The 18743-nt window shown below is 41.6% G+C and overlaps 1 protein-coding gene across 1 annotated transcript in view; it reads left to right on the top strand.

The window, feature by feature from the left end:
• Positions 1-8871, top strand: part of LOC140380831 (tyrosine-protein kinase CSK) — a 32573-nt gene extending 23702 nt beyond the window's left edge. Inside the window, exons 2-14 of the mRNA XM_072464753.1 lie at positions 316-397; positions 1005-1118; positions 1379-1491; positions 4447-4666; positions 5412-5505; positions 5999-6064; positions 6267-6366; positions 6398-6488; positions 6578-6651; positions 6918-7113; positions 7178-7264; positions 7556-7752; positions 7817-8871. Of these exons, the coding sequence (XP_072320854.1) occupies positions 383-397; positions 1005-1118; positions 1379-1491; positions 4447-4666; positions 5412-5505; positions 5999-6064; positions 6267-6366; positions 6398-6488; positions 6578-6651; positions 6918-7113; positions 7178-7264; positions 7556-7738 (1353 nt within the window). The 5' untranslated portion in view covers positions 316-382 and the 3' untranslated portion in view covers positions 7739-7752; positions 7817-8871. The remainder of the gene's footprint in view (positions 1-315; positions 398-1004; positions 1119-1378; positions 1492-4446; positions 4667-5411; positions 5506-5998; positions 6065-6266; positions 6367-6397; positions 6489-6577; positions 6652-6917; positions 7114-7177; positions 7265-7555; positions 7753-7816) is intronic.
• Positions 8872-18743: the final 9872 nt, after the last annotated feature.

The raw sequence follows: 18743 nt of genomic DNA, 5'->3' as shown, positions 1-18743 counted from the left end.
GTAAACTGCAGTATACCGGGTACAGCTCCTTTTCATGGAAATTACATGTCAGCTGCTTCCTTCGTTTTGGTCCCCACCCTCCCAGTTTCGACTTCCTGTTCAATGTGGCTTTCGGATGTGACGAGCTTTACATTTGGGCTACTGTAAAAAGCCACTGGAAACACAAGCACTGATTTACAACCTTTTTACTTTATTAGTAATTATACGCTGTAGTCGTACTAAATAGCCATGAATGAGTCCACCCATTGATCCGTCTCATTATAGTCTGCAATATATTATTTATTGACTTGTTGCATGTGCTTTCTTCTCTTGCAGCTCTGATGGTACTGGCTGAACAGTGACCGCTGTGACCTGAGGACACCTGCTGACATAGTCTTTCATCATGTCAGGTATCCATGTAAGTCAGGCACACAAACTTTTTTTTTTGTTTGACTTTTCCTAACTGTTTCTGTGCTGGACTTGGGAAAGCAGTTACTTGAGGGTAACATTTTGAGCATCCTCCTTTCACTGCCATGCTCTTCTGTTGTAGTTAACATGTGCCCACATAAGTATACAGAGATAATTAATCCTTTCTGCCACACCTTTAATGCACATAGTAGCTGTGCACATATCCTCTAAAGTAGCCTGGCTTAACTTTTGTGGTTTCATGTTACCCGAGAGTCTGTGTGTGGCGTAAGTACATTTAGTAGAATAACTTTCTCTTTATGATTCACTTTTACATGTCCACATTGAAAAGACTGTTGTGGCCAATGCTGCCTTGACACTGTTGCACTACATGTCTTGTCAACAAATTTTAATCATTAGATCTGGGTCAGAGCTCCTTCACTTTGAGGTAGAATGGCTCTTTCCTCTCAAGAATAAGAATGCAAGATCAATCTGTGCAGTCAGCTACTTAATAAATACATTTTCATTAAACTGATTGGACCTTTGTGGGTTGGGGGAATGTTTTTGTTCAGCATCAGTGATGTCTAAAATGTGTGTTTTCTTTGTTGTCTCTTACCTAGGCCCCATGGTCGTCTGGCACAGAGTGTGTAGCCAAATATAACTTTCAGACTGCTAATGAACAGGACCTTCCCTTTTGTAAAGGAGATGTATTGACCATAACTGGAGTTACCAGGGCAAGTAGAAAATAAACTATTTTTCAGTTTATACACAAACTAAGCACACAAAGCATGTGACTACCTGCTAATAATTTTGTATATATAATATACATGCAGTAACAGTATTCTGTTATGATGTAAATATTTTGGCAAGCCATCCTCTTGCTTGTGTACTGTCGTTTATTTTACTTAATCTAATGATTAATGCATTGGAAAGTGACCTAAAGACCTAACACTAAAACTTTTAATTTACTTATTTTAAATGTTTGCATTTTCAGGATCCTAACTGGTATAGAGCAAAGAACACTGGGGGAAGAGAAGGCACCATTCCAGCAAACTATGTCCAGAAGAGAGAAGGAGTCAAGTCAGGGGGGAAGCTCAGTCTTATGCCGTAAGTACAAAAAGTCCTATGGAAGTTGAAGTATACAGTACATGTTAAAAGGACAACGAACATGTTGCTAACCATTAGCTGTCTCAGATTGTGTCTACCCAGCAAGTTGCTAGGTTACCCCTCGATTTGTATCCAGCAGCAAAAGGGGAAAATGTGGTGTTCATTTCTAAAGTTCAACTGCATCAAAAGATGTATTTTTCTCCCAAACATTTGCTTGTTTTTCTCTCTTCTCTTGTCTGCCCCGCTGCAACAAAGGCCAGCACCAGCTGGGCTCTGTATCTGAATGAAGCGCTTTGAAAAATGCAGCCATGTCAAAAGAGCAGAACATAATGAGAGGCATATGCAAATCAGACAGGAACGCTACGAGCATACAAAATGTTAGTGTCAGCAGTCAGCACATTGCACATGTCGTCATCTAAAAAAAAGACTCTTTTGATCCACAAGGGAAATTACTCGGACACAGAAGCTCACACATTGCAATATAAGATAAGATATGCCTTTATTGTCCACACATGGGGAAATTTTGGTGTTACACCGCAGTAGATACAGGGGGAAGGACAGATAACTTATAGGAAGTTTTTACACTCTTAATAGAAGAACTCTTATGAACAAAAACAAAAGCTCTTATTAACAAAACTCCTGTAAATAGGTCCTCTCATATCTTAATAGGGAATGGAGGAAAGAAAATAAAAATAAAATAAAATAATAATAATAAAAATAGCTGGCATAAGACAAATTATACTAATAATGGTAAAGTAAACACTCTTATTTACATAAGTTGTATAATAGCCAGATCAAAAATGTAATATCATAATAGCAGAAATGGCTAAACATTAAATGTACAAGTAGAAAACATAGTATGTAAAACATGTCTAAATATACCAAGGCTAAACAAGAGGTGGGGCATGGAAATACAGTAGAGGTTGAATTGAAGGGGCCCAGGATTGACCCTTGGGGCTCCCCACAGGTCAGGGGCATCTTTTTTAACCTGGAGCTTTGACGTGTTCCATTTCCACTCGGCCCATCGGCACTCTCTTTTCCTGTGACTGAATCATCATTTCTCTTTCAGCTGATTTTCATAGAGGCAATGACGGTGTCCAGAACATTTAAAACTAGATGATTTCAACAAATCATTTGCATTAGAACATGAGACATTTTCAACCTAATGGTGCTTTGTGCCGTCATGTGTCGCCTCCGAGCAACTGCAGGACCAGCCGGTGGTTTGGGAAAGACACAGAAATGATCAGACAGAGCAACATCGACCACATTGACGTTTGAAATATTAACCCACTTCACTTTGTAATTAGCAGGTCCAGAGTGGGCCCTCTGCTGTGAGTGGGACCAAAGGTTTCAAGGACAGCATCAAGCTCTTTAGCCTTTCTTTTAGGTTTTATTATCCCTCTATACTGTATGATTGAAATCAATACCCTCTTTTCTTTTTGCCTTTTTCCTCTTATTGTGTTGAGCTACAATTGACTGCTTTAACATAGCTTCTTGTTTTTTTTTTCTCTTGTAAGTAAAAACAGCTTATTTTCTGTTTATAGCTTGTGATTAGAAACGTTTTATTCTCTTAAAATGTATCAGTTTTATCATGCATGAGTGTTACACAACTGTATTCTATTCTATTTGAGACCATGCAATAGTTGATATGTGACTTTTGACGTTAAGGGAGTGTCCCTCAGTCACTCGTTGCATCTTATCCCTTTGGGGCTTTAGGACTTTATTATGAATAGCTGACAGATGTCTCTGGGAAGACCTCTCCCGTTTGCTGTGACTTAAGTCTTCAGCTGTGGTCTTCTATCTCCATTTGAACATAATATTGATGCTCACTGGAACATATTGGCCTCTCTGCTGACCCCTGGTGGCAGACATTCACCCCACATTATAGTAACTGCACCACCCAGAGCAGCTGTCCTACCTCTCCATCTCTTCTTATGTGTCCTACGCACACTTGGTTTTGCTTTATGACAGAGCATAGCAGAACCCTTTCGACAAAACCACTGCTTCATGGTCGTCGTCGTCGTCGTATGGCTCCAGTTGTTGTTGGATTAGTGGGAGTTGGTTAAGGAGCTGCTGTTCATGGAAGAGCCTGCCTTTACTGATCCAATCAACCAACCTTATATTAAGCTGCTTTGACACAAGAGATTTCACTGTCAGGGGAAGGGGAGGAAGCAGGACAGAGTGAGCTATGGGAAAAGCAAGCTAGATCAATTCAGACTATTGATTCGTTCCCATCACCAGTTTAAATGATTGAGTCGTAGGGCTGTGCAATTATTCCTTATTACAAACAACAACTACCCATTTGGAAATGTGTTCTACATGCGTGCTGGATTCTGAGTGTAAACATTACTCTCGTGTTGGAGCTTTTAACTTTATAGAACATTTTTAACAGCCTTTTTTGTGATAAATGATCCCTGAGCGAATGATAGTTTAATTAATGGTGATTTCAAATGATTATTTGTACTTGCCATATGCCATATGGTGAGGATCAGCAGGGTTATAGTGGTGGAAACATGTAAATCAGATGGCACAAAGCAGGATCTCAGTGCTGGTGTTCTCTCCCCAACATCCAGCTGGAGCAGTCCTGCATTTTCCTGTTTTTGCTGCGTCGGTCTGTCAGTTTCCGACTCTGCCCTGGGCGTGTGTTTCTTTTAGAGTGTACGAGCGCCACTCTTCCTGTTGCTTGGGTTCAGGTACTTTCTCACTGACTACTTTAGCCACCACCAGACTGTTAATCTTTCTGTGGCCTGTCATTATCAACCTGCGGTTTCCTTTTCATTAATCTCTTTTATTACAGCGCTGTAGAACATAATAAAAGTTGTTTATGCTGAACAGTGCAGGGATCGTTCCAAGTAGAATTATTCAGGTCAACTGTAACACTGTTTGATTTGTTTTTTTCACAATACATTGGGTCTTTTGTCTTTCCTCTTAAGTTTTCTTGTCGTTTCCCTTTAGCTGGTTCCATGGCAAGATAACTCGGGAACAGGCTGAGCGGCTCCTCTACCCCCCGGAGACGGGTTTGTACCTGGTGAGGGAGAGCACCAACTATCCCGGAGATTATACCCTGTGTGTCAGCTGTGACGGCAAAGTGGAGCACTACCGCATCATCTACCACAACGGCAAGCTCACTATCGACGAAGAGGAGTACTTCGAGAACCTCATGCAGTTGGTGGAAGTAAGGATGGCTTTTAAGGTTCCGTGTGTGTAAAGCAAACCTGTCCACATCCCTCCAAACTGTTAGAAGTTCAGTCTGTTTCATTACATTTCTGCATGTGATTAAAGGGTCCCATGTAAAGATACTGTAAAAACACATCTGTAAGATCCAATTGGGGTCTTATCTGTTGGTGCTGAGTGAATGCCGTTCTGAAAAAGGGCAGTGCAGACGGAATACGAGGCGTGACAGGGTCTGGACAGCGGCTATCACACTTGTAATTGGGCCGTGTCTTTGTGCCTCGTGGTGCTCTGGAAGTGGACAACAATGACAACAATGCGCTCTATGAACTCTTGCAGCCTTAATGTTGTCACGTCTCGGTGCACTTGAAATATAAGCATCTTCTTAATCTGTCATTATTCCTTGCATCACTGCTTTTGGTGAATATAATCCGCAGTCACCAATACCATTGACATGTTGTCTTTTGTTCACTGTATCAGCCCATGTTATGGAAGAGGCTTGTTTTTGTTTACCCTGCTGCCCTCTGGTGGCTGTGGAACTGACTTGCACAATGCTTTTCATTGTTATGTGGTTGAACATTTGATCAGTTTTATACTAATTGATGAAATTAAAATGGTCAAACGCATCACAAAATAAAACAGAACCAGATGTTTTCCCTGGAGTTTGTTGAAAAGCCTAAATATATTACCAATCTGAGTCCCTGTCCTTTATTGTGCCCAACTACATTTGACGTATTATCTTTGTCCAGCATTACACCAAAGACGCAGACGGCCTTTGCACCAGGCTGATTAAACCCAAGTTGATGGAGGGGACAGTCGCGGCGCAGGATGAGTTTTCCAGAAGTAAGGACACACTCTGAGCTCATTACACTGCACTGTAGGGTCTCTGGCACACATGCATTATTACATTAGCACGTAAATACTGTCACGCTAACCTCGCTAACAACTCCACAGGCATGCGACAAACACACACGCTACATTAAAGTGTGCATCATACCGCTCCTAATGGCTTGAATCACCAGGGGGTAGTTAATCTTTTAGTGTCCAGGGACTCCGCTGTGCTCTCAAGGTTAGACGGGGTCTTTCTTCACAGAAGCATTCATTATTTCACTCCACAAACTCAAATGACCTTTTGTTAAGACGGTAGATGGAGGCGGAAAAACATTAACATATTCAAGGTCAATTACAATTTATTTTACGGGGAAAAGAAAAGAAAGAAAACTGTACTGTTGTATGAATGGCGTCAATGATTATGTACATTTTGAGTGAGATACTGTTTGAATATCAACGTGGTAAATAGTAGTACTCTATACTTCTGTGTTTTTATTTTTCGCAGGTGGTTGGGCTCTGAACAGAAAAGACCTGAAGCTTATTCAAACTATTGGCAAGGGGGAGTTTGGCGGTAAGTTGTACTGTGTGTGTGTGTATATATATATATATATATATATATATATATATATATATATATATATATATATATATATATATATATATATATATATATATATATATATATATATATATATATATATATATATATATATATTATAATTTTCTCTCCTTATTTTAATTCGATCTAAAGCCTTGTCCTCCTTCGCTTGCAGATGTAATGGTCGGAGACTACAGGGGGACCAAGGTGGCTGTCAAGTGTATTAAAAATGATGCCACGGCGCAGGCTTTTATTGCGGAAGCCTCTGTCATGACGTAAGACATTGCTCTGTTTTTGGCTTCGCAGGCAATTGAGGCACAACAACCTCGTGCAGTTGCTAGGGGTAATCGTGGAGGAGAGAGGGAGTCTTTATATTGTCACAGAATACATGGCCAAGGTCAGTTGTCTAATGAATTGCCCTCTTGTGGTTCGGTCTTCAAACTCTATTGCTTAATGTCATGTCTTAATTTCACTGTGGTGTCATAGGGCAGTCTTGTGGACTATCTGCGATCTCGAGGGCGGACAGTGTTGGGAGGAGACTGCTTACTAAAGTTTTCACTGTAAGCCCTCTTTCGTGTCTAATCATGACAATAACTCATCTAAAAATATCTTTGGTGTTGAGATGTGCTGCTGTGTTTCTTTTTTGATTATAAAATTGTGGCAGAGTCTGTGGCGTTCAACATAAAATGCCTCGACTCTGTTACAGTCAAGTCCCATTTTAAATCTTTAATGTGACCTTTTATTTTCACTGACACATTTTAAAATATCCGTTCTTTAATGTCATCTTGGACTTAATTGCCTTTTTTTTTTTTTTTTCGCCCTACAGAGATGTGTGTGAGGCTATGGAGTATTTGGAGGCCAACAACTTTGTCCACAGAGACTTGGCAGCTCGTAATGTGCTTGTGTCAGACGACAACATTGCTAAGGTCAGCGACTTTGGCCTCACCAAAGAGGCCTCCTCCATACAGGACACTGCCAAACTGCCGGTCAAATGGACATCCCCTGAAGCACTAAGAGAGAAGGTAAGAGCTCCAGTACTCTTGCATTTACACTTTTATTTTTACTCATTTATTTATTTTTTTACAGCGGTTTTCCACTAAGTCAGATGTTTGGAGCTATGGAATCCTACTCTGGGAGATTTACTCCTTTGGGCGTGTGCCTTACCCTAGAATTGTGAGTATCAAGATGTTTCATTGTTAAATATAGACTGTTATAAACACCAGCAGACTCAATTGGATGGATCAACAGTATTGCCTTCTGTTGACCTGAAACAACATTACAAACACGCAGTGAAAGCACAGCACACACACACGCTGTAAATTAAAAATCCAATTATTTTGCTTCCACCGCTACTTATTCGTTTACATAGTCATTAGTTCCTGACCTTTCTACTGTAGTGTTTCATAATTAATTTGCACGCATGAACAGTTTGATGCAATCTTTGTGCATTGTTGTGTACCCCAGCCACTGAAAGAGGTGGTGCCACGGGTGGAGAAGGGATACAAGATGGACGCTCCGGACGGCTGCCCCCCTGTGGTGTACGACCTGATGAAGCAGTGCTGGACTCTGGACGCCGTAATCCGGCCCTCCTTCCGCATGTTGAGGGAGAAGCTGCAGCATATCAGAGCCAAGGAGTTGTACCTGTGAGGAGGAGGAGGAGGGTGAGGAGGAGGAGGAGGAGGAGGAGGAGGAGGAGGAGGAGGAGGAGGAGGAGGAGGTGCGGAGAGCTGGGGTTTCTACTTAAAGCCTCTGCAGCGCTGTCGGGTGGAGGCAGATGAGGAGGGACCTGTGGGACTATACCATGCCATGCCCTCTCTCTCTCCACCCTTCACTCTCCCAGCGACTTTCTTCCACAAAAAAAAGACTGTTGTTCTGTTTGTGATGTAAAGCTTTTGCCAGACAGTTTCCTCTACTCTAGATGGGACTGTCGCGTTTTCCTCCTGACTTGACCTGCCGCTGCTCACTTAACTTTTCTCTTTTTATTCCCTCCCCTCCTCCTGAACATGAGCGTTAACTGGTGGGGAGGCTGGCCTTTTCCTCCATGTTTGTCGGCTCATCTTGTTCTTCTTTCTTTTCTTTTTTTTTTCTGTATTGCGACGTCATTCCTGGACTCTTGAGTTGAGTTTCTGTTCATCTTTGTACCATTCCATCCACTCCTCCCTCTCCCCTGCTACAGGTGTGGGGCCTTCGCTCTGTGCCAAAGTGCCTCCAGTCTACAGAGTTCAAAACATCCCTCCAGCGCTTCTTCAGTTGGACTTTTGTGGTTTCATTTTTTTATGACTTTTTTATTGCTTTTGGTTTTCAGGGAGGTTTTCGAAACCATTTCAGTGCTAATTCCCCCGATCTCCACCAAACACTACACAATATTTTCTTGGATCCCAGAGTTGGCATGGAAGACAAGAAAAAGGAGGCCAGTATCATGTTCATCCTCCGGCAGAATAGGAACAACCCGAGAGTCATTGGAGGGCAGGATGATTAACAGGACACAGGCAGTTTGCAAACATAGTTGAATCATCATATGTGGGCTTGTTTTTTTATATCAAGATTTATTTAAAGGATTAAAAAAGAGCGAGGAAAGAGACTGTCGGAGAATTTTAAAAAAGGACTCAGTCAAGAGGACAGGTCTCTTGGTGTTAGAATGTTCAGTGTCTTCTTGAACGCTGGGTCGGGGTGGTGCATGCTGTGTGTGAGAGGCCTTGGGTTCAACAGTCAGTGCTTTCAATGTTTATTGTTTTAATATGCTATCATAAATATAAATAAATCATTCCATCTGAATTGTGTCCAGGTTTATGTGTCATACATATTTTCACATTCACAATATGGACGGGAAAGATAAGCAGATAAGAACGCTTCAAAGCCCTGTTGATAGTTGTCAGTTGAAAGATCTTTAAGCCTTACAGTTAAAATATGAAATGTTTTGTTAGTTCAGTTGGTACAAATAAATTGGCATGAAATGCATAGAAAGATAATCCTAAATGCACATTGATCGCAAGAGTGCAATTGGATCACAGTTGGTTGGTAAATATTTTAAGGTGTGAAGTATTGGTTGATATAGAAGCCAATTGGACTTTGTATAATGCTTTGAAACATATTTCAAAAGGCCCAACAATGTTCTATGTTCAGAGACATGAACTACGTGTTGTGTGTTCCTTTTCCACTATTTATAGTTTATTCCAAATCTTTCTGACTCAAATCAAGCCATGGCAACCTCCAAAACCTCTCTGTCTCTCTGGCATTGTTTTCATGAGAGTCTTCTGAATTTTAATGACAATGACAGGGCACCAACAATGACCTTATTATATAAGACAGTGTGCAGTGTGCGCATGGGCCAGTCTGCACCACACCACCAGATCCTGCACCACCAAGAGCAACACGTTGTTAAAGTCCATATTCTGTCTCCTCAGCAATGGTTCAGGGAAGGCGAGCTCATTAATACCAGCTCAGTGTGAACTTAGGCTTTCACACTAGTTTATTTTTGGTTGTTTTGCCTCACTTGCCAAAAGCCACCACTGGGAGGCGATAAACAATCCAGATTTCCCTTGGGATCAGGAGCCTGAAAAAGCATCGCGGTGGATTCCAGGAGATTGTTTTACATTTAGGAAAAGTGAAACTGGAGACACTGCATGCCATTGAGGTGTAACGATGACCGATCATTGATAGGCCTCTTCAAAGCAGATTTCCCCAATGAGAATTAGAAGATAAAGGCGCTCCATCCCTCTCTTTAGGCCTAAATTCATCATTTAAGATAAGATAAGATGTGCCTTTATTGTCCACACATCAGATAACTTATAGGACTCTTAATAGAAGAACTCTTATGAACAAAAACAAAAACTCTTATTAACAAAACTCCTGTAAACAGGACCTCTCACATCTTAATAGGGAATGGAGGGAAGAAAATTAAAATAAAGATAAAATAAAATAAAAATAGCTGGCATAAGACAAATAGTACTAATAATAAAGGTAAAGTAAACACCCTTATTCACATCAGTAAGTACATTTATTGGAACAACGCAGCTAACAATGCTCTGGGTGGGAAATGAACATGACATTGTAAATTACATTTACACGGGAGATTGCGTTGACAGTAGGTAGCAAGTGTTAATGCACAGCTCCCATTTCTGCATGACTCACGCTTTTGGTTCACACTTAAATAATCCTGACAAGCGCTCAGCCGGGCGCTCTTAGCAGCCACAAGACGGAGGATTGATGTGTTAATCAGCTTTTGATAAGTTATGGATCTACTGACTGCTGCAGCCCGCCTCACCACTACCGCTTATGGGCGACACCATGGCAACAAATTAGCTCCAGCATTAATCTGATTACACCGACACGCAGTTTCTGGCGCGTGGGAGAACATGCTGAGGCTGTGGCACGTCCTCGCACACGTGTGTTTCTGTGTGTGGCTTTAATGTCCACCACCCAAAGGCAGATGTGAGCGCACGGATGCACATGGGTGACAGAATGAGGTTGAGATGCAGGTGACCGCGTTGTGTGGCCAACTATAGTGACCTGCAGGAGTAACTATAGTGACCTGGAGGAGTGTGTGTAGTCCTGTTCATTCAAGATGTGTGTGACCTTCAGCACGGGAGTGTCTCTGAGACAGGGAGTGGGCAGCAATGTTCCAAAAAACCTCTGGTAATTTATCCTATATGCCAAGGCCGGTTTACCAGGAGACACGTCACGTCTAGCACTGTATATTTTACATCCTAATATCTCCATGACAACAAACGTGCAATGTTTTGTGCGGATCCCTTGAGTGGAGTGTTCACCAGGAGGATAATCTGTAGCACACAATGAATCTGCACTTGAGATGGTAAGTGCATGATGACCGAAATGGGCCTGTGTAACATTTCTTATCCTTTTATCACCTTGATGGGAAGCCATTAAAATCACAGTAGGGCGTCTCGGTTCGCCATGTTGGAAATATTTCTCAGAGGTACCAGCTGTTAGATTCAATTCTTCTCAACCATATGGACCACAAAACTTTCAGTTCCCCAAAGCATTATTGAACAGACAGCGTGACACTTAGGACCAGTGTTTACCTATTTCCTTACAATGTGTTACAAAATATGAATTAAATGAACAGTTTGTGCTGCCCGGTGGTTGAGCGGTTAAGGCAGCAGCACATTATGTCAGGCTCCATATGCAGCTGGCCACAATGTTATGAGTGCAAATTCCAGCTCTGACAGTTTACTGTATGTCACTTTCACGCTCAGCTGTCCTGTCTCAAAATAAGCCAGACAATCTTTTTGAAAAGAAAAGTACAATGTTTAGCCTTTTCTATTTGGAACAAGCCTTTTAGTCTATTTTATTGCTGGATTTCAGATGACAACATAACATTCATGTGTTCATGAGCCCAATGGCAGAGGGAAAGAAACTGTTCTTGTGGCAGGTGTTCTGGTCCGGATGGACCGTAGCCAGGGTGAGAAGGGTTGGCTGTGATACGACCTGCTCATCCTTGCAGAGATGGAGATCTGTAGCTGATCACCTTCTCAGCAAAGGCACAATGTATTCTCTGTTTGTCCCTGGCTGGGCCTACTTGATGAGGGAGTTGATGGTGGGCTCCAACTTGAGGTCCTAGGTGATGGTTGTGCCGATAAAGTGGAAGCTGGAAGGAAGTGAAGGACTTGAGGTGGGGCAAGACCAGGCGCTCACATGACTTTATGACTACAGACTTCTTATATCTTGTGTCCACCCCCGGGTTCTGGGGTTACCGCTGCGACAAGGACCAGAGACCTTACGACCACAGCTTCGAGCTCTTCACCCTGGTGTCCAAGATATGCGTCCAAAGGTAACTGTAACTGGCATAGAAGTCCAATAATGAAACACTAGGGTTCATATCAGGGGGGGGCATTCCTCCTAATCACCCTTTCCACGTGTCACTGGTGTGGTGTTGCCACAAGTCACACTGTAGAACAAAGGAGTCCCTGGTTGGTGCGCTGTCCAGTAACCCTCCCAGGGACTCCAAGTAGGCCAAGTACTCTGCACTGTTGTTTGGCCCGTAGGGCCACACAACACTGAGCGACATGTACCCAACCTGAAGGAGAAACTCTCTCATTCACTGGGGTGAACTCCAACACATGGCGACTTAGCTCTGGGGCTATGAGCAAGCCCACACCAGTCCAATGCCTCTCCCTTTTGGCAACGGCAGAGAAATGGAGAATCCAATCCTGTTCAAAGATTTCAGTTCCAGAGCCCAAGCTGTGCATGGAGGCAAGGCCGCCTACATCCAGCCAGTATCGACCACCCGGACAAGCTAAGGCTCCTTCCCCACAAGGGTGGTGACATTCCATGTTACAACAGCTAGATGCTGTGTCCATGGTCTTTGTCATCGAGACATCAGCCCACAACCACCACCCAATCTTATTTGCACCCAACCCCTATAGATACCTCTGCAGGTAGTGAGCCCACAAGAGGTCGGTGGGCAATGCCCAGGCCATCAGGTGATCAAATTAAAGGCCTAACTGCAGACCTGGCTCCAGGATAGGGCCCTGGCTGCGCCATACTGGGCGACATCGCCGTTCCTGTATTTATCCAATCCATATGGGTATCTTGAACTGCATTTAGTCTGACCCATCACCTAGGACCTGTGGGAGACCTACCAGGAGCATAATGCCCCAGGCAAGGGCTCCTAGGATCATTCATTATGAAAACTCCCCCACCATGATAAGGTGGCAGTTCAAGGTCTGGAATTAAATTAGATCCACTTGTTTATACTGTTACTTATACTGTCCACTGTTGCATGGGAGTGCTGTATTCTATCGACCCCTTTCCTGGTGTGTTTTTTTTTAAAGTTAGTTTTCAGTGGGACGTTAATGAACATCATAACAATGTGAATGTATCCAAATTTTCCAAAAGGCTAGCTTTCATCAGCAGCCCCCCTGCCAGATTGTAATAGACACCCTGAAAGTAAATTAATGTAAAAAGTCACATGCATAGTGCAGTATCAATATAGTAGAGCACCAAATTATTTACAACATGCAGGCATCCAGATTAGAGAAACAATATTGACAGTATTAGGTCAAAGCAAAGCCATGTCAAAAGTCCACGCAGCCTTAACAACACACCACAATCCTTTTAGTGAGTGGACTTTTGCCACTTTATTGCAGAGCCTTAAAATAAGTTAATGTTTCCAGCTGTAATTAGCGTCTGTTTGTAGAAGTTGGTAATGACTGGGAGGTTTACAGATGTCCTTAAACAGTTCTGTGGCCTATATTTAGCTTTCTGACTCACTGGCTATATCGTGCAACGTATACTGTAGACTAATGTTTTCTTATAGCATCACTGAATGTCTGTCAATGAATGCAATGTTAACCCAAGATAAGTCTGGTTCTCCTCAACTCATCTTTGCATTCTTGCTTGCTGATGCATTAAACAGATTCACTAGACCTCGATGACTTTGGTTGTACAGTGAGAGGATCTCATTTTAGACATTAATAAACAGCTTTATTAATACAGTTTTCATACAAGATATCCAACAGTCTTCAGGTTACACCCTGCACCCAATATACAAAAGTGTTTTACTAAAGCGATGCTGTGACGCCTAGTGTGACGGCAGAGATTGTCATGGTATTTATTCATAGCTTTTTAAAAAAGTGTATGTGTGTTTCAAAAACTGGATAAGATCTATTGTGGGTATAACAGCCCCCAAAGCAAGATTAACAAGATTATGTGCATCCTCTCAGCATACGCTGGTCTCCTTTCATAAAGTACTGTGTGTGTGGCGTGTGAATTAATGAGGTTCAAATCTGAATGCATGTCTTAAGCCTTGGTGTTGTCCTGCTGCTAATCAAAGCTTAGTGCCAGTGTGGGAGACAGATAACAGAGGGTGAACATGAGGCGTGAGGGTGCAGTATTCATGTGAAGATGCACTAATGGGGAGCAGTATGTGTGACTATGTGAGCGGCCCGTGGCTCACAGACAGTGGTGATGGAGAAGGAGAATATAACAAAGGCCATGAAGCAGCATGTAAACAGTCTCACTGCTGTGATGTAACACCAACATGCTTCTGAAGCTCGTCTTTAAATAGCCCTGTAGTTGCCCTCCAGTGTTGGCTAACATGTTCATTTGACTTTGTGAAATATCAAGGTTCTCCGAGTCGCTGAGAACATGTTTTCTGCATTGCCTGTCAGTATGAATTTACATTTTCCTCTCGACATTTCACCTCGCTCAGCTTTAAGCCCACAATCTGCTGCCTCCCATTGGGGAGGACCATGCCAGCACACATCCCAGTGAGCAGAGCTGAAGGACCCCATGGCCCCAAAGAGCCGTTGCGCTGTGGCTTTCCTCAGCTTGGTGTAAAAATAGTGCACTATTGAAGTGATGTGCAGTACAGCAAAGCACATATGTTTGACAGTAGTCATTACTGACTCACTATCTCACTTCTGTATGTCTTTTGAGAACTGATGGAAAACACAAACAGGAGTGAGGACTTCACACACAACGTTCCCCGATGGCCATCAAGGGCTTCTCGTGTGCAAAGTTTTCTACTTCAAAGATCCTCCATGCTGACAGTTGGAGACTGGCAGAGGATGTAAGATGATGACGAATGCTCCCAGTATGTGTCAGAGCTACAGTCTGACACTAAAAAGCTACTGGGCTTGCTGTCACAGAGAGGTATGGAGTAGGTTTGATTTTACTTCTCATAGATGAACAAGCTGTGTGCCACTAATGGCCTGTTATAAGGTCTGTTATAATGGCTACAACACTGACAGGAATCTGTAAAATGGAACAATACTTCACAGATTCAATGATGCCTTCTTGCAAACACTGGAGTGTGCAGATGCAGTGTTGTCTTGGAAACCTCCCCAGTTTGCTGTCGACCAAGTGTAATTACAGTATATGGTGCATCATTGTGTATTTATGTGACTACAGGTTCTTCCCCTAAAATGGGGAGATCTAAGTGTAGCGATGTTTAGCCAAAACAAAATCAATTTCATAAAAAAGAGCCAACCTCTACTGGTCCATTGTGGTGGGGATCTTTGGGCTTTGCTTCACAACCTGGGCCCCAGGCAGCTGCTGATTCGACCACAAAGTTCTCCGTGAACAAAAACATTTTACACACAAATGTGATGCCATCTGTCTCGCTGTAAATATGTGGTCCAAATTTGGTGATCAGTAGGACAATGATCCAAAGTATTATTGCACATATACTGGTTGTGTTTATTACGAACAGGAAAGGTTGGGCATTTCAGGCATAATTCAAATGATGCATTGTGTCAACAGAACAGGCATTTATAATTATAGAGCCGTGGCAAGCTGTTAGGGTGTTAAATGTTTTCCATGACAATAGAAAGCATTTGACTAACTTTACATCCTTGGAAATACAAGCCCACACAAGGTTACTACTTATAGATTTTGGTGCTCTGACTATATCACCACTAAGATGCATATTACTGTCAGTTCTTTTGTGTGGTGCTGAAATCATTTTCATCTTTATGTTTAGCCACTGCAGTGAATTCAGTTTAAAATAAGAACAATCTTTACATGTTCAGTACAGATGACCAAAATCACTTGTAAGACAGACTTGAGACGCTCTTGATGCATCAGTCTTCCGACTGACGGCCAGGGCAATTGTTTTTGAACCGAATACACTAATTATTTGAATGTTTTCACAGAATTTTCACAGAATTTTCTGTTTACCTATTTATTTATTTATTTGATATGGACATAGCATTTACATTAAACAAATCAGATGCATTGAATCTATCCATAGGAGATTTTTAGACCAATTCAATACAAAAAACATTACAATCTAGCAATGATAAGTAAACAATACTAAAATAGCACCCTGCATTTCACTCAGAATTATCATGTGTGCAACTCTGACTTGATTTCAGTCACAGTTGGTTAAAGATGTTCGGCTCAGTCTGCAGTTTTGTCTATGGAAAGAAAGTTCCACAGGCTGGATCCATTTGAGGAGAAACTGGACTGTCCTTTCTGAACTTTGGAACTCTCCAATGACAGAGGCTCTGGTGCAAGGTCTGAGTGAGCCCTCACGTATGACTGCCAGACCAGAAAACAGTGGTGACACATGACACATTCTACCATTTTGTTCTCATTTGTGGTCGCAGGTGACTGGAGCCTATTTCTGTGACTTCCAGTGACACTCTAGACAGGGGCCAGACAGTTTCAATGTGCTAAAATGTCAAATGTGAAAAGATGATGTTGTTGGATGATATCACAATGATGCCACCTCATTGGTTTCCTTAATAAATTGCCTGCATGTACAATGACGTGGTTTAAGTGTTGTGACCTTGAGGTGAGACAGTAAGAGAGATGTAAGAGCTTACATACAGTAGAACGGAGCAGCTTGATGAGACAACGCCCTTCTAATAAAACAAAAACAGCTCAAGTTTTGTTGAACCTTAAAAGCACACCTTAAAAGGGCTATTTGAAGAATGTGCTCTGCTATAAAAACAATGAGCAACCGTTTTATTAACATTAAGGGTTATTTAAGCAGTCTGCATCTGGCCTCAGAACTTTGACACAACTGGAGCAGGAAGGGTCAACAGAAGAACCAGTGTTTGGCGGCCTTTCCCCCTAATTAGGGGGCAACTTTTCCGAAAATGGCTGCTAGAAAGACAACAGTAGAATTTTTCAAGCCAGATAGCGCTGTTGAGCAGAGCCTGTGTGAACTGCTGAGTGGAGGTTTTAGCAGACACACGGATCACTGTATCATGCACATAGAGCTGGCAGTTGACATCCAGGCAAACGTCCGGAAGGTCGTTTATTTGTACAGCAAACAAGAGTGGTCCTAGTACAGAACCCTGCGGCACCCCCATGTCATTGGGCAGAGATTAGATTCAACCCCATTGACCGTAACGCATTGTTGTCTGCCATCAAGATATGTTTATGACCATAGTAATATATTAGAGGAAATGTTTAAACTTTGAAGTTTGTTGTTTTGTCCGCTGTATTAAATACCTTTTTGAGCCCTAAAAACACTGCACCAACAATTTGGCTTTTGTCTAGACAGCTTTTAATCTTTTCCAGCAGGAATTTTTTATTTTTTTTGGAAGTTTTATCTGAACCCAAACTGCTGAGGATACAACTGTTTAGACTATGCAGTCTGCACTAATTACTTTATCTTTTATCTTTTACTTTATCTCTTACATTATTGTTCCTTTCCAAATTAAATTAAACAGAAAAAACGATAATACAAATAATTTAAATAAATAAAATGTATTAATTATAAAACAGTAATTACAACAAGACATCAAGTCCAGTGTTTTTAACAGTTTTGCTAAATATATAGTGAGGAAACCACACATCAATGTGGGGAAAATGTGTTCATGTATTTATGGCATCTCTTAATTACATTTCAATGGTCACATGAAATCAAAAATAATAATAATAAATGGGACAGCCACATCCTTGCACTTTGTGAACTTGGATGGCTGCAGTGAGACATGACGGCAGCACTAGGCACTTACTTAAGTAATCACATATCAAGGCGAGCATTTTCCCTCTGATACTACGTGCTGGACCTTTGTGTAGGAGGACTTTATGTGGCACTTAAGATCAAGCATGCTACTAAGCATATCTCCTTTTTTAATAAGCTTTTTATCAAGTATGATAGTCCAATTTTAAATCTGAATTGATGGTCAAATATTTTTGAATTTTCTAACAGAAAAGTCATCTGCTTATCATTTACAGTTCTGTCAAGGATTTTTCCATTACAGGAGGTTAGTGATGGCCGACTAAAAGCTTGATGGGCTCAAGCCTTTGCACCTATAAACTGGTGTAAGATACACATATTTCCAGACGTTTGTTTTGATGTGTTGATAGAAATTCTGGGTTAATATTGACCTCAATTCAAGAGGACTTTATTTGAGAAATATGTTTGGAATAACATCTGGTCCACTCACTTAGTTCACATCAAGTTTGTAGCATTTGCTGCACACACAGCCAGGACATATGTAGTTGTGCACATATTGGACTTGGGGTGAAGGACAGTCATACTTCATCATAACCCCTACTGTAGACTGATGATAGTATTGTGCTGATTGTTGTGCTTTTGTTAGAATATTATTAGTGTAGTTCAATCAAGAATGCTCATTAAAAGTCTTAGGATGTTTGGTATTGTTCAAGCTCAAACTGGAACATATTTTTCTGGCTGCTGTCCGACCCACAGGTCAGCTGATAGAGTAGCTTCAGTGCAGTGATAAGTGTTATATAAGAATTACATGCAACCTCTGTTTATTCAGCCTGTGGCCTCTTTTACGTCACCACTTCAATGATGTAGGAGTCCTTTCACTGAAGCGTGTATTTTTCTCTAAGGTGGTGGTCACCTGAGTCATCGGTTTAATATATATTTCCGTTTGTTCTGAAGCATAATCCAAACCATTGAAAAAGGGTATATACAGGCACTTTGATCAAAACTGTTCAAGACTCATTTTCTAATTACATTTTCTCATATTTTCCCCCATTCAGGATTTCAGATGTATTTAATCTGAATAGAGCATGGTAAAGTATTACAATAGCACTGTAAAGTGGCCAGTAATGAGAAAATAATTGGTTAGTGCTGGTGATTTATGCATCTGATGACATATTTAGTATAAAATTAGGCTATAGTCTGATATGCCTTTGACCCAAAATGGCATCATGTAAATCTTGGCATACACCACAAGCATTATGATTATTCTAATCT

This window comes from Eucyclogobius newberryi, unplaced genomic scaffold, assembly GCF_026437365.1.
Source record: "Eucyclogobius newberryi isolate DKJ021-1_F unplaced genomic scaffold, fEucNew1.0.hap1 SCAF_5, whole genome shotgun sequence".
NCBI lineage: Eukaryota > Metazoa > Chordata > Actinopteri > Gobiiformes > Gobiidae > Eucyclogobius > Eucyclogobius newberryi.
The sequence above is the reverse complement of the archived record's forward strand: the minus strand, read 5'-3'. Positions and strand labels throughout refer to the sequence as shown.